Source organism: Cherax quadricarinatus, chromosome 4 (genome assembly GCF_038502225.1).
Source record: "Cherax quadricarinatus isolate ZL_2023a chromosome 4, ASM3850222v1, whole genome shotgun sequence".
In the NCBI taxonomy this organism is placed as follows: domain Eukaryota; kingdom Metazoa; phylum Arthropoda; class Malacostraca; order Decapoda; family Parastacidae; genus Cherax; species Cherax quadricarinatus.
Window position 1 is genome coordinate 68,070,399 of NC_091295.1, and position 16,520 is coordinate 68,086,918.

The 16,520-nt window shown below is 39.3% G+C and overlaps 1 protein-coding gene across 6 annotated transcripts in view; it reads left to right on the plus strand.

Annotated features, from left to right (window-relative positions):
- The window catches only part of LOC128684275 (protein jim lovell), a 56,656-nt gene that overhangs the window by 6,262 nt on the left and 33,874 nt on the right, over positions 1-16,520 (plus strand). For all 6 annotated transcript variants that reach the window (XR_011393577.1, XM_070097226.1, XM_070097231.1 and 3 more), the window contains exons 2-3: positions 5,268-5,353; positions 8,379-8,936. Coding sequence is in view for 5 of the 6 variants with exons in the window: in XM_070097226.1 (XP_069953327.1) it covers positions 5,270-5,353; positions 8,379-8,936 (642 nt within the window). In the remaining variant the exon portion in view is untranslated. The remainder of the gene's footprint in view (positions 1-5,267; positions 5,354-8,378; positions 8,937-16,520) is intronic.

Sequence of the window (16,520 nt, forward strand, 5' to 3'; positions counted from 1 at the left end):
GCACAGTTCTAATTGTTCAAGCAGTGAGAGTAGTGAAGTGTTCTGCAAAGCATCCTTGTCTCACACTGAGGGTCTGGCATCAATCCCCAACACAGGTCAAACACAATACACAGATAACCTACACACAGGGGAAAGGAACTCTTGATGACATTTTGGTGTGACTTGGACCATTAACTAGTCACACACTAACACACAAAGGGAAGGGAGATAGCATTTATACAAGAGGAGGGCAAGGACAGGAGAAAGAGAGAGAGAGAAAAATTAAAGGAAGTGGTATAGTATGGACATGTTTCTTTACACTTGCTGCCCTGGTTCACCTAGCATTAAATAGGTACCTGGTTGTTGGCCAAATGTGGGTTGCATCCTGTGGGACAGGACTAACTTTGGTTTTCCAAAATTCTCTGGCTTTCTATTTATTATGCCAATGTTAGCTAGGTCTGTATCAGTTATGTCATGTACAGTGGAACCTCAAAAATCGAACTGCTCCCAACACGACCAATTATGTAAGTGTATTTTTGTAAGTGCTTTTATAAGTGTATTTTTGAGGGTCTGAAATGGACTAATCTAATTTACATTATTCCTGATGGGAATAAATTCATTCGGTAAAGGCACTCGAACAGCCTTCTGGACCGAAGAAAGTTCGATATTTGAGGTTCCACTGTACTTGTAGCAATGGATTATTTTAGTTGACTGCTAGCCAGTTGCTCAAGTGTCAACAGGTGTTGAACCACATTTCCAGATGTACTGTGTTCATATTAGGTTTCCATGGAGGGATACCTTAAGGAGATTACCTAATTTTTTTTTCTTTCATCGATTCAATTTTATATTGCTCATAACTGACGGCTCCCTGGAGGGTGCTCCAGAGGTCACTGCCCTTGTGGTCCAGTACTTGACCAGGCCTCCCAGTAGATCAGGGCCTGATCAATTAGGCTGTTACTGCTGGCCACACAGAGTCCAATGTACAAACCACAGCCCGGCTGATCTGGTACTGTGTTTAGGTATCTGTCCAGCTCTCTCTTGAAGGCATCCAAGAGTCTATTGGTAATTCCCCATATGCCTGGTGGGAGGCTGTTGAATAATCTTGTGCCCCAGACACTTATTGTGTTTTCTCTTAGTGTACTAATGGTGCCCCTACTTCTCACTGGTGGTATGTTGCACTGCCTGCCCAGTCTTTTACTTTCATGGGGAGTGATTGCTGTTTGCAAATTTGGGACCAGCTTCAAATTTTTACTCATATGGTAATGACAAAATTCTTGGAACATTTGACACTCGTGTGCCCTATGACCTGGAGTGATTCAGATAGCTAACAAAACTCTAAGTGACATGGGTTCAGATGTTTAAAGAAAAGGTGTCAAAAATTAAATGCCAGTGGAGAGTGAAATTTGAATGTGTATGTGCAGATTTGACCGTATATGTAGTGTGAAATTTTTATTCCCATTAAATCATGTTAAATAATTTTTAGTTTACCTCTTCTTAACAGCTTCATTAATTAATGGCTGAAGCATCTTAGGGCCAGGATAGTACCTAATAAGTTTTGTTTGCATTCCAGCAAATTTATTTTATTAAAAAATAAAAAAAACTTGGAATCATTGGAACCCTTGCCATAATCGCAGAATGATTTACGAATTGGCTACAAATTTTCACCACTGGTGTGGTTTTCTGAGCAGAAGCCTTTTTCTGCTTGGCCTCATTTACCATTGGTAGGCTTGTGTCTTAAAATAAGAAGCATTGTATTTTGTATTAATTTTGGGCTGAGTGGCTGCAAATTTATTTGTTGCCAATTTTGTAAGATTGGATTTAAAAACAAAAATCCATTATTTTTCTTACAGGATCATAGAGAATTTTAAATTATAAACAAGAAAGTAAACTGGAAAAAATCCGTGGTTTCACTGTATTTTAAGTTTATTAAGGGGAGATTCCTATTTTGCAGAACATTCTCAGCAATATTTTTGTTTGATTTTTTTTTTTTTTCAAATATTTTTTTATTACTCAAATGCCTCATTCAGTTGTATTCAAATTTTCAGTGCTTGTGTAATGTATCTTGGTAAGATTTATGGGATTTGCAAGTGAGGGTACCCTATGGGTGGCCCGGTGGCCTGGTAGGGGTGGCCCGGTGGCCTGGTGGCTAAAGCTCCCGCTTCACACACGGAGGGCCCGGGTTCGATTCCCGGCGGGTGGAAACATTTCGACACGTTTCCTTACACCTGTTGTCCTGTTCACCTAGCAGCAAATAGGTACCCGGGTGTTAGTCGACTGGTGTGGGTCGCATCCTGGGGGACAAGATTAAGGACCCCAATGGAAATAAGTTAGACAGTCCTCGATGACGCACTGACTTTCTTGGGTTATCCTGGGTGGCTAACCCTCCGGGGTTAAAAATCCGAACGAAATCTTATCTTATCTTATCTTATCTTATAATGTTAAACCATTCCTAAATTTGAGTTCCATGTTATAGGGTGATATAGGTTCCTCTGATTGGCTTCAGAATGACGTGTATATGTATTGGAGTGCATATATGCCATTTTGCTACTTTTAATCTTGAAATGGTGTGGTATAATTTTATCATTGCATTATTTTGCCTTGATGCTGGTGAGGAGTTCTGGATCCAAGGATTACACTTGAATGCCTCCCATTCCACAGGTACTATCTGACCCCTACAGGTTTAGCACCTTCCTCTGATTAAAATGCATATAACAGTTGTGAAGCCTCAATCTTCAATGGCTGATGCATTGTATGAAATGGATGGAACATTTTGTGGGTTTAGGCTGTGTAGGAACAAATTAGAGAATATAACTTGATCAACTTTGTTCTTTTAGGTGTTTATAACATATGTGAGCTCTAAACCATTGTTAAAAATTTGTATGTTATGTACACTGAGCTTACATGAAAACTTAATTGTACTTGAAAGCAAGTCATTCTTACATAAAAAAAAGTTTTGATTGATTTTGGCCTGTGTAGTTTCTAATTTGCATTTTTTTTAACCCTTTCAGAGTCAAGAGGCCCTCTCCTAAACTTGTTCTCAGGGTTGAAAATTTTTCAGAAAAAAAAAAATTATTTTTTCTTATGAAAAGATAGATAATCTTTTCCTGATCATAATGACACCAAAAGTATGAAATTTGATGGAAAACTTACAGAATTATGCTCTTGTGAAGTTAGTGGTCTTGACGATGTTTACGCATCGGCGATTTCACCTACTTTGAGCCCTATTTTCGGCCAATTCCAGTCTACTAGTCAACAAAAATCATAACTATTTCGCTAGAACTCCATTTTTTTCTATTGAATGAGTGCAAGAAACCACCCATTTACCGATTTCAACTGTCCAATATAGTGGTCAGAAATTAGCAATTTTGCCAATTTCACACAAATTTCAGAAGATGCCAATTTCCAAATAGGGTCCAGAATAAACAAGAAAGACATTCCTGGCACTAAAATAACATTTCCTCTGTTCATTAGTCACATCCCAAGGCCCCTCTTACATTTGCTTTCCACTTGAATTTTTATTCTCACAAAAAATAGAAGATTTATAGTTATGCAGACTACTGCATTAGCGTAGAAATGGTATAAATAATATCAGCACACTTGTGAAAGAATATTAGACTCACCAGTTGATGTGTATTGGACGCATGGCATGATTTGTTTACATTTGAACTTTGGCAAAAATCGAACATTTCTGCTACTTTGAGCTCAATTTCAAGGTACTTTTCATTGTAAAACGAGTCAAAATCATCTCAATTTCTGTAATATGTCTTCCATTCTATAAAATGAGACAAAGAAAACTAGAATACTACCATAAATACCATAAGAAAATACAGTGCAAAGTCGCTGTTTTAAACCAAAAACACGGTCAAAGTTTTTTTTTTCTCATTACGCACCGTGTGCTGCAGGATTTTTTTTTATACTGTGCACACTAACCACATAGACCCATTCTTTCATATGTAGGCCTACCAGCTTTCTCTCGCTAGATTTGAAGGTGCTAGAATTTAGGCGTACTAGTAAAGTCAGTTCCTGATCAGCCGGGCTGTGGCTCGTATGTTGGTTTGCGTGCAGCCAGCAGCAACAGCCTGGTTGATCAGGGGCTGATCCACCAGGAGGCCTGGTCACAGACCGGGCCGCGGGGGCGTTGACCCCCGAAACTCTCTCCAGGTAAACTCCAGGTACATCAATAACCTTGGTGTGTAAGCCGTGCTATTACAATACATACCACACTTGATTTCTTACAATAAATACTACTTGTCTCACCCTAGATTAAGACTATAAATATTTTAAGGTAAGTAATGAGTGCACTATGTGTGTATTGTACTTTTTTATTGTTTTTTGATGCCTGGTTCTATTGCTAACATAATATATGTTAGTGTAAACTTGTTATCTAGTGTTTGTATGCATTTGTAAGTGGAAAAAAAGGGTGTTCCACTTTACAGCGGTTTCCGCTTTACGGCGGTAGCCTGGAACCTAACCCGCCGTATAAGTGGGGCCTTCCTGTACCTTGATAACCCTGAAAGGGTTAAGGAATTAAAAATATTGAAATATTGCTTTTCATGCAATGATTTCTGAAAGTTTCATCTGATGAGCTTCAACCTATCCACAGTTATTGCTTGATAGTGCAACATCTGAGTGCAACATCTGAGTGCAACATCTGAGTGGCTACATGGTTAATGTGCTTGTTTATTTTAGGATATTGCTCTCTCTGCTCCCTCAGAAAGATTTTAATTAGGTTTGGTCTGTATTCTAATATACCATTTTTATTGAAGAAATTTGGATATTTGTTTCCATATGATTTGTGAATACTACTTCTGATCCCCTTCATATCTTCGGTACTAATATTTAACTGCATTATCAAATTTTGTTGCATTCTGTATACTGTTCGTTGCATGCATTGAGGCACAGGATGGGTTATGGAATACGGGAATATCTTTCATGGATCGTGCAGCGACCGAAATGCATCTAGTTTTCAGTGTGCTTATTTCTGGTTAAATGTTTTTATAGGTTACTGTAATCTGTATCTCAGTGAGGGGGATCTTAATCCTGACCTTTCTTGTATCAAACCTGATTGCCTTCTATTCCTCCAGGCACTGTATGGCCCCTGCTGGTTTAGTGCTCTTCCATGAATATAATATGTAACCTATAAACTGGCCACTACCTAATTGCCATGTAAAGAGCCTTCAAACTGTTTATTACCCAGCTGCCAACTGAATATAGACATCCAGTAAACTACAGTATAGTGTATATAATATGCATATCATTACCCTAAGTTCTAGGTTCTTTCTTTTCAGTCATGATGGAAGCAGAAGTATTAGCCCTCAAATGGAACAATCACCAGAGTATATTTTATCACATCATCTGTGGGCTCCGAACTAAGGTGGGTGTTTTATCTCGTATATCTTAATTTGTCTTGGTTGTACCTTCTACATATGGAAAAAACCACTACATACACAGGTCATCAACATCAAGTTATCCAGGCGATGAACTATCCAACAAAGTTGTAATAATTTATTTTTATTATTATTACTACTATTATTATTATTATTATTATTATTATTATTATTATTATTATTATTATTATTAACACACTGGCTGATTCCCACCAAGGTAGGGTGGCCCGAAAAAGAAAAACTTTCACCATCATTCACTCCATCGCTGTCTTGCCAGAAGGGTGCTTTACACTACAGTTTTTAAACTGCAACCCCTCCTTCAGAGTGCAGGCACTGTACTTCCCATCTCCAGGACTCAAGTCCGGCCTGCCGGTTTCCCTGAATCCCTTCATAAATGTTACTTTGCTTACACTCCAACAGCACGTCAAGTATTAAAAACCATTTGTCTCCATTCACTCCTATCAAACACGCTCACGCATGCCTGCATGTTTTATATTATTAATATTAACTATTATGTATTTATGGCATTCTTTATCCCTTGATACTGAAGTGTTGTATCTGTATGTATTTTTGTGCAATATGTACTTCAATATACTTTTTTCAATTACTCGATGTTGAAGTGCGGTGTATCAGTGTATTAAGCGACATCAACATACCGTCTCTCCTCATTTAACGACTACTTGGACTTACGACCAGCTCTCTGACCAGTGTGCATAGCTAAGTAATGCATATTCAAAGTTGATTTCCTCTATTATGTTTATTACAGTATAAAGTACACTACTGTATAAACATTTAAAAATGTACTAAAAATGTTATAAATGGTGCAAAGGTGGTATTAAAACAGTGTCTAAAGATGGTTGACACAAACTCACTACTAGTATAATATGCTCCTCACTTAACAACGTATTCGCTTACCGACCTACTCTCATGAATGGAACTCCGTCATTAAGTGAGGAGAGAGAGTATATGTATTTTGTATGTTGCAGGTTTTCCAAGCCAGTAAAGAAAATTGTATGAAGGACAGTATTGTATATAGGTGTTAGTTGACTTTATGTTCTGGGAGTGGGAAGTACAGTGCCTGCACTCTGAAGGAGAATGTTATGGTTGTAGAGTCATCTGAACTGTGATATCAGTGTGCTTTGGTAATGATTATCTTTTTCAAGCCACCCTACCATGGTACGAGACTCCCAATGTGTTTAAAAAAAATGTCAGTTAAGACCACTGACTTGAAAAAACTTTTAACACCATTGAAATATTGTCATTATAGTATGTATTAGTTTTCCTAAACTAACAATTAACTGTACTCTTTCAATATGTACAGAATTGTAGTACAGCCCTGGGCCTTTTTGTTACCCATTCACCTCGATCAGCTTGTGACTACAAGGCCCACTGCCTGGGTGAAATATTTTCAAGGATTTTTTATACACTTCAGTTTTGGATGTTTTTTTTCAATAGAGTTTACACAGTTGCACTATGTGGTGTCATTTTGTATGAGGTTTTACTGTATTAAAGTACAGAAATAACAAATCAATGGCAAATCAATGGTAAAGTATAAAAAAATACATAGTCTTCATAATTCATTAACCCTTTGACTGTTGCGGCCGTATATATATGTCTTATGAGGTACCGTGTTTGACGTATATATACTCATAAATTCTAGCGGCTTCAAATCAAGAAGGAGAAAGCTGGTAGGCCCACATGTGAGAGAATGGGTCTGTGTGGTCAGTGTGCACCATATAAAAAAAATCCTGGAGCACGCAGTGCATAATGAGAAAAAAAAAACTCCGACCATTTTTTTTTAATTAAAATGCCGACTTTGTGATCTATTCTCGTATAGTATTTATGGTTGTATTCTCGTTTTCTTGGTTTCATTTGATAGAATGGAAAATATATTATAGAAATAGAGGTGATTTTGATTGATTTTACTATAAAAAAAAACCTGGAAATAGAGCTCAAAGTAGGGGAAATGTTTGATTTTTGCCAATGTTCAAAAGTAAACAAATGATGTCATTGTCCAATAAATATCCAACTAGCCATTCTAATATGCAGTCATGAATGGGTTGATGTTATTTATACAATTATTACAGTATTGCAGTAGTCTGCATAATAGTAAGTCTTCTATTTTTTGTTTGAATAAAAATTCAAAATAGAAAGCAAGAGTAATATCAGAGGGGCCTGGAGACATGACTGATGAACAACGAAAATGTTATTTTAGAGCCAGGAATGTCTGCATTGTTCATTCTGGACCTTATTTTGAAATTGTCATATTTTTTAATTTTCGTGAAATTGGCCAAATTGCAAGTTTCTGATCACGTTATTGGGTAGTTGAAATTGGTAAATGGGCAGTTTCTTGTACTCAAGAAATAGCTATGAGTTTGGTCGACTGAAACAATGGAATTAGCCGAAAATAGGGCTCAAAGTGGGCGAAATATCTCTGAGGTCGCTAACTTCGCGAGAGCGTAATTCCGTCAGTTTTCAAATTTCGTTTTTTTGGTGTCATTATAATCGGGAAAAGATTCTCTATCATTTCATAAGAAAAAATAATTGTTTTTTTTTTGAAATTTTGCGTCACCAGGAGACACCTCAGGATTGGGGGTTGCGACAGTCAAGGGGCTAATATTCTTACACTAATACAGGTATTATTATATTGTTTGATAACTCAGATATACAGCATTATACTACATGGATAATATAGTGGAGCATCACAGTGCTATGAACACTTGTCAGTAAAAGGAATCAGTCAATATTCTTTTATTATTGTGAAGATTTGTATATGTATTAGCCATTAGTCATATTAATATTGTAATACTGTACTTGTGTATATTGTTGAATTTTTCATATTGACTTCATTACTGTATTTATTGTATATGATTTGGCCATTTTAATTAAATAAGATATATTTATTGTTGTTATTCACGTTTTCTGTATATGGCATTCTGCTTTGAATATTCAGTATGAGGACAAATTGTTAAGTTGTATAGTATTTTTTAACAGTGGCCTTTATACTTCCAGGGCAACTACACTGATGTGACATTGGCATGCGAGGGCAAGTTTTATCCCGTCCATAAGTTAGTTTTGTCCACATGTAGTGAATATTTTAGTGACATATTTGACCGTACTCCATGTAAAAACCCAGTAGTTGTTTTAAAAGACATTCAGTGTCAAGATCTTGAGTTCTTGTTGGACTATATGTACATTGGTGAAGTCAATGTCAGACAGAGTGAACTGTCATCGCTCATTAAGGCAGCAGAATGTCTTAAAATTAAAGGATTGGCAGTACCAGATGAAGAACCAAATCACAAGGTTTCTGATGGAGGAAATTCTAATTCTGGAAGTAGGCATCGTTCAGCAGAGCAGCACTCTGGAGATTGCAAGAGTCCCCCACCAAAGAGACGACGTGCTGAAGACAGAAGAATAAGTGCTTCACTAACGCCAGAGCAGTCGGCAGATGTAGCGCATGGAGAGAAATCCCAGAGTGATCAAGCCAATGATGATGCCTCGCTCCCTACCCCAGACTGTCTTGAGCAGCAACTGCCAGAACCTCATCAGGAAAAGGAAAGTGTACCAGGGGTAAGTAGAACAATAGTTTAGACATAATGCTTATGTAATATATATATAATTGGGAATGCATTTAGAATATGTTGAAGTGCATAATAGGTGACATCTTGATTGAATTTTAATAATAAATAATAATAGGTAGTAGGTTGGTAGACAGCAACCACCCAGGGAAGTACTACCGTCCTGCCAGATGACTGTGAAACAAAAACCTGTAATTGTTTTGCATGATGGTAGGATTGCTGGTTTCTTTTTCTGTCTCATAAACACGCTAAGATAACAGGGATATCTTGCTACTCCTACTAACACTTTGGTCACACTTCACAGACACGCACATGCATATATATATATACATACATCTAGGTTTTTCTCCTTTTTCTAAATAGCTCTTGTTCTTTTTTATTTCTTCTATTGTCCATGGGGAAGTGGAAAAGAATCTTTCCTCCGTAAGCCATGCGTGTCGTATGAGGCGACTAAAATGCCGGGAGCAATGGGCTAGTAACCCCTTCTCCTGTATACAATTACTAAAAAAGAGAAGAAGAAAAACTTTATAAAACTGGGTTGCTTAAATGTGCGTGGATGTAGTGCGGATGACAAGAAACAGATGATTGCTGATGTTATGAATGAAAAGAAGTTGGATGTCCTGGCCCTAAGCGAAACAAAGCTGAAGGGGGTAGGAGAGTTTCAGTGGGGGGAAATAAATGGGATTAAATCTGGAGTATCTGAGAGAGTTAGAGCAAAGGAAGGGGTAGCAGTAATGTTAAATGATCAGTTATGGAAGGAGAAAAGAGAATATGAATGTGTAAATTCAAGAATTATGTGGATTAAAGTAAAGGTTGGATGCGAGAAGTGGGTCATAATAAGCGTGTATGCACCTGGAGAAGAGAGGAATGCAGAGGAGAGAGAGAGATTTTGGGAGATGTTAAGTGAATGTATAGGAGCCTTTGAACCAAGTGAGAGAGTAATTGTGGTAGGGGACTTGAATGCTAAAGTAGGAGAAACTTTTAGAGAGGGTGTGGTAGGTAAGTTTGGGGTGCCAGGTGTAAATGATAATGGGAGCCCTTTGATTGAACTTTGTATAGAAAGGGGTTTAGTTATAGGTAATACATATTTTAAGAAAAAGAGGATAAATAAGTATACACGATATGATGTAGGGCGAAATGACAGTAGTTTGTTGGATTATGTATTGGTAGATAAAAGACTGTTGAGTAGACTTCAGGATGTACATGTTTATAGAGGGGCCACAGATATATCAGATCACTTTCTAGTTGTAGCTACACTGAGAGTAAAAGGTAGATGGGATACAAGGAGAATAGAAGCATCAGGGAAGAGAGAGGTGAAGGTTTATAAACTAAAAGAGGAGGCAGTTAGGGTAAGATATAAACAGCTATTGGAGGATAGATGGGCTAATGAGAGCATAGGCAATGGGGTCGAAGAGGTATGGGGTAGGTTTAAAAATGTAGTGTTAGAGTGTTCAGCAGAAGTTTGTGGTTACAGGAAAGTGGGTGCAGGAGGGAAGAGGAGTGATTGGTGGAATGATGATGTAAAGAGAGTAGTAAGGGAGAAAAAGTTAGCATATGAGAAGTTTTTACAAAGTAGAAGTGATGCAAGGAGGGAAGAGTATATGGAGAAAAAGAGAGAGGTTAAGAGAGTGGTGAAGCAATGTAAAAAGAGAGCAAATGAGAGAGTGGGTGAGATGTTATCAACAAATTTTGTTGAAAATAAGAAAAAGTTTTGGAGTGAGATTAACAAGTTAAGAAAGCCTAGAGAACAAATGGATTTGTCAGTTAAAAATAGGAGAGGAGAGTTATTAAATGGAGAGTTAGAGGTATTGGGAAGATGGAAGGAATATTTTGAGGAATTGTTAAATGTTGATGAAGATAGGGAAGCTGTGATTTCGTGTATAGGGCAAGGAGGAATAACATCTTGTAGGAGTGAGGAAGAGCCAGTTGTGAGTGTGGGGGAAGTTCGTGAGGCAGTAGGTAAAATGAAAGGGGGTAAGGCAGCCGGGATTGATGGGATAAAGATAGAAATGTTAAAAGCAGGTGGGGATATAGTTTTGGAGTGGTTGGTGCAATTGTTTAATAAATGTATGGAAGAGGGTAAGGTACCTAGGGATTGGCAGAGAGCATGCATAGTTCCTTTGTATAAAGGCAAAGGGGATAAAAGAGAGTGCAAAAATTATAGGGGGATAAGTCTGTTGAGTGTACCTGGTAAAGTGTATGGTAGAGTTATAATTGAAAGAATTAAGAGTAAGACGGAGAATAGGATAGCAGATGAACAAGGAGGCTTTAGGAAAGGTAGGGGGTGTGTGGACCAGGTGTTTACAGTGAAACATATAAGTGAACAGTATTTAGATAAGGCTAAAGAGGTCTTTGTGGCATTTATGGATTTGGAAAAGGCGTATGACAGGGTGGATAGGGGGGCAATGTGGCAGATGTTGCAAGTGTATGGTGTAGGAGGTAGGTTACTGAAAGCAGTAAAGAGTTTTTACGAGGATAGTGAGGCTCAAGTTAGAGTATGTAGGAAAGAGGGAAATTTTTTCCCAGTAAAAGTAGGCCTTAGACAAGGATGTGTGATGTCACCGTGGTTGTTTAATATATTTATAGATGGGGTTGTAAGAGAAGTAAATGCGAGGGTCTTGGCAAGAGGCGTGGAGTTAAAAGATAAAGAATCACACACAAAGTGGGAGTTGTCACAGCTGCTCTTTGCTGATGACACTGTGCTCTTGGGAGATTCTGAAGAGAAGTTGCAGAGATTGGTGGATGAATTTGGTAGGGTGTGCAAAAGAAGAAAATTAAAGGTGAATACAGGAAAGAGTAAGGTTATGAGGATAACAAAAAGATTAGGTGATGAAAGATTGAATATCAGATTGGAGGGAGAGAGTATGGAGGAGGTGAACGTATTCAGATATTTGGGAGTGGACGTGTCAGCGGATGGGTCTATTAAAGATGAGGTGAATCATAGAATTGATGAGGGAAAAAGAGTGAGTGGTGCACTTAGGAGTCTGTGGAGACAAAGAACTTTGTCCTTGGAGGCAAAGAGGGGAATGTATGAGAGTATAGTTTTACCAACGCTCTTATATGGGTGTGAAGCGTGGGTGATGAATGTTGCAGCGAGGAGAAGGCTGGAGGCAGTGGAGATGTCATGTCTGAGGGCAATGTGTGGTGTGAATATAATGCAGAGAATTCGTAGTTTGGAAGTTAGGAGGAGGTGCGGGATTACCAAAACTGTTGTCCAGAGGGCTGAGGAAGGGTTGTTGAGGTGGTTCGGACATGTAGAGAGAATGGAGCGAAACAGAATGACTTCAAGAGTGTATCAGTCTGTAGTGGAAGGAAGGCGGGGTAGGGGTCGGCCTAGGAAGGGTTGGAGGGAGGGGGTAAAGGAGGTTTTGTGTGCGAGGGGCTTGGACTTCCAGCAGGCATGCGTGAGCGTGTTTGATAGGAGTGAATGGAGACAAATGGTTTTTAATACTTGACGTGCTGTTGGAGTGTGAGCAAAGTAACATTTATGAAGGGATTCAGGGAAACCGGCAGGCCGGACTTGAGTCCTGGAGATGGGAAGTACAGTGCCTGCACTCTGAAGGAGGGGTGTTAATGTTGCAGTTTAAAAACTGTAGTGTAAAGCACCCTTCTGGCAAGACAGTGATGGAGTGAATGATGGTGAAAGTTTTTCTTTTTCGGGCCACCCTGCCTTGGTGGGAATCGGCCGGTGTGATAATAAAATAATAAAAATAATTGGTATTGTAAGGGGTAACAGTAATTATTATAATTCTCTGAAAAGGACATGTCTTGATGCTGGTGAGAGGATCTTGATCCAAGGAATTAAACCTACCCTGTTCCTTGCATAAAACTTGATTGCCTCCCATTTCCCTAGGCACTGTATAATCCCTACAAGTTTAGTGTTCCCCCATTAATAAATTAAGAATTCTTTCTTTCAACACACCGGCCGTATCCCACCCAGGCGGGGTGGCCCAAAAGGAAAAACGAAAGTTTCTCCTTTTACATTTAGTAATATATACAGGAGAAGAGGTTACTAGCCCCTTGCTCCCGGCATTTTAGTCGCCTCCTACAACACGCATGGCTTACGGAGGAAGAATTCTGTTCCACTTCCCCATGGAGGTAAGAGGAAATAAACAAGAATAAGAACTAGAAAGAAAATAGAAGAAAACTCAGAGGGGTGTGTATATATATGCTTGTACATGTATGTGTAGTGTGACCTAAGTGTAAATAGAAGTAACAAGACGTACCTGAAATCTTGCATGTTAGTGAGACAGAAAAAAAGGACACCAGCAATCCTACCATCATGTAAAACAATTACAGGCTTTCGTTTTACACTCACTTGGCAGGTCGGTAGTACCTCCCTGGGCGGTTGCTGTCTACCAACCTACTACCTAGGAAATTAAGAATTATGGTTAGAATTATATTTCATTTTTCAAAAAGGTATCTTAAGTGTTACAGGGATGTGCTAAGAGAATACTTGTACCCTTTAAAGAGAAGATCATTATTATGCACTGCATTTTGGGCAGACTTGATCTAATGTAATGTATGCTAGGACTTTAAACTATTATTTATTTTTTATTATCACACTGGCCGATTCCCACCAAGGCAGGGTGGCCCGAAAAAGAAAAACTTTCACCATCATTCACTCCATCACTGTCTTGCCAGAAGGGTGCTTTACACTATAGTTTTTAAACTGCAACATTAACACCCCTCCTTCAGAGTGCAGGCACTGTACTTCCCATCTCCAGGACTCAAGTCCGGCCTGCCGGTTTCCCTGAACCCCTTCATAAATGTTACTTTGCTCACACTCCAACAGCACGTCAAGTATTAAAAACCATTTGTCTCCATTCACTCTTATCAAACACGCTCACGCATGCCTGCTGGAAGTCCAAGCCCCTCGCACACAAAACCTCCTTTACCCCCTCCCTCCAACCTTTCCTAGGCCGACCCCTACCCCGCCTTCCTTCCACTACAGACTGATACACTCTTGAAGTCATTCTGTTTCGCTCCATTCTCTCTACATGTCCGAACCACCTCAACAACCCTTCCTTAGCCCTCTGGACAACAGTTTTGGTAATCCCGCACCTCCTCCTAACTTCCAAACTACGAATTCTCTGCATTATATTCACACCACACATTGCCCTCAGACATGACATCTCCACTGCCTCCAGCCTTCTCCTCGCTGCAACATTCATCACCCATGCTTCACACCCATATAAGAGCATTGGTAAAACTATACTCTCATACATTCCCCTCTTTGCCTCCAAGGACAAAGTACTTTGTCTCCACAGACTCCTAAGTGCACCACTCACCCTTTTCCCCTCATCAATTCTATGATTCACCTCATCTTTCATAGACCCATCCGCTAACACGTCCACTCCCAAATATCTGAATACATTCACCTCCTCCATACCCTCTCCCTCCAATCTGATATCCAATCTTTCATCACCTAATCTTTTTGTTATCCTCATAACCTTACTCTTTCCTGTATTCACTTTTAATTTTCTTCTTTTGCATACCCTACCAAATTCATCCACCAATCTCTGCAACTTCTCTTCAGAATCTCCAAAGAGCACAGTGTCATCAGCAAAGAGCAACTGTGACAACTCCCACTTTATGTGTGATTCTTTATCTTTTAACTCCACGCCTCTTGCCAAGACCCTCGCATTAAACATCTTCAACACACCCAGAGAAGACACTGCCGAGAAGAGATACATAGTCCTCCCCACCAACTCCATTGCCAAACATGTTTCCAACATCTTTTCCAATACCTCATTTCAAGTATCTACCTCCACAACCATGACCATCAAGGACATTACCAGTGATAGACAGGACAAGCTTCCACCCTCTGCAGGGGTATACATAATCCCTTGTAATGACTGCAACAAGTTATATGTGGGCGAAACATCAAGGGACCTCCAAACACGTATTTCAGAACACCAATACGCAAGCAGGTCTGACGACACAAGGAATGCCTGCGTACAACACCGTAATTCACACAACCACTTGATAAACTACAGAAACTCAAGACTTATCGCCACAGAAGACAACACTCAATACCGAAGAATCCTGGAATCGTCACTTATTTCTATATCCGACAACTTCAACCAGAATAGTGGCTTCTATAACATAGCTGAACCACTTGCCAAGAAACTTCTTCATCGCTATCCCACATAAGAACACTGTAGAAGGTCTGCTCACAAACTTATCCAATCTCCTTTCCAAGCTACCCAAGATTTTAGACTCTATAACCCCACTCGGTACATCATCAGATGCAGCATTCTCCACCTGACCTCAGCATTCTGAACCTGACTATAAATACTCGCGTTCCTTCCACCCCAGGTAGTTCTGTTTGTGACTTGGAAAAGCCCACTGTGTGGGCGAAACGTAGTCAATAAAGGATCACATTATACTGCATATGTGTTTATATTTCCATTCCCTCTTTCCTACATACTCTAACTTGAGCCTCACTATCCTCGTAAAAACTCTTCACTGCTTTCAGTAACCTACCTCCTACACCATACACCTGCAACATCTGCCACATTGCCCCCCTATCCACCCTGTCATACACCTTTTCCAAATCCATAAATGCCACAAAGACCTCTTTAGCCTTATCTAAATACTGTTCACTTATGTGTTTCACTGTAAACACTTGGTCCACACACCCCCTACCTTTCCTAAAGCCTCCTTGTTCATCTGCTATCCTATTCTCCGTCTTACTCTTAATTCTTTCAGTAATAACTCTACCATACACTTTACCAGGTACACTCAACAAACTTATCCCCCTATAATTTTTGCACTCTCTTTTGTCCCCTTTGCCTTTATACAAAGGAACTATGCATGCTCTCTGCCAATCCCTAGGTACCTTACCCTCTTCCATATATTTATTAAATAATTGCACCAACCACTCCAAAACTATATCCCCACCTGCTTTTAACATTTCTATCTTTATCCCATCAATCCTGGCTGCCTTACCCCCTTTCATTTTACCTACTGCCTCACGAACTTCCCCCACACTCACAACTGGCTCTTCCTCACTCCTACAAGATGTTATTCCTCCTTGCCCTATACACGAAATCACAGCTTCCCTATCTTCATCAACATTTAACAATTCCTCAAAATATTCCCTCCATCTTCCCAATACCTCTAACTCTCCATTTAATAACTCTCCTCTCCTATTTTTAACTGACAAATCCATTTGTTCTCTAGGCTTCCTTAACTTGTTAATCTCACTCCAAAACTTTTTCTTATTTCAACAAAATTTGTTGATAACATCTCACCCACTCTCATTTGCTCTCTTTTTACATTGCTTCACCACTCTCTTAACCTCTCTCTTTTTCTCCATATACTCTTCCCTCCTTGCATCACTTCTACTTTGTAAAAACTTCTCATATGCTAACTTTTTCTCCCTTACTACTCTCTTTACATCATCATTCCACCAATCGCTCCTCTTCCCTCCTGCACCCACCTTCCTGTAACCACAAACTTCTGCTGAACACTCCAACACTACATTTTTAAACCTACCCCATACCTCTTCGACCCCATTGCCTATGCTCTCATTAGCCCATCTATCCTCCAATAGCTGTTTATATCTTAC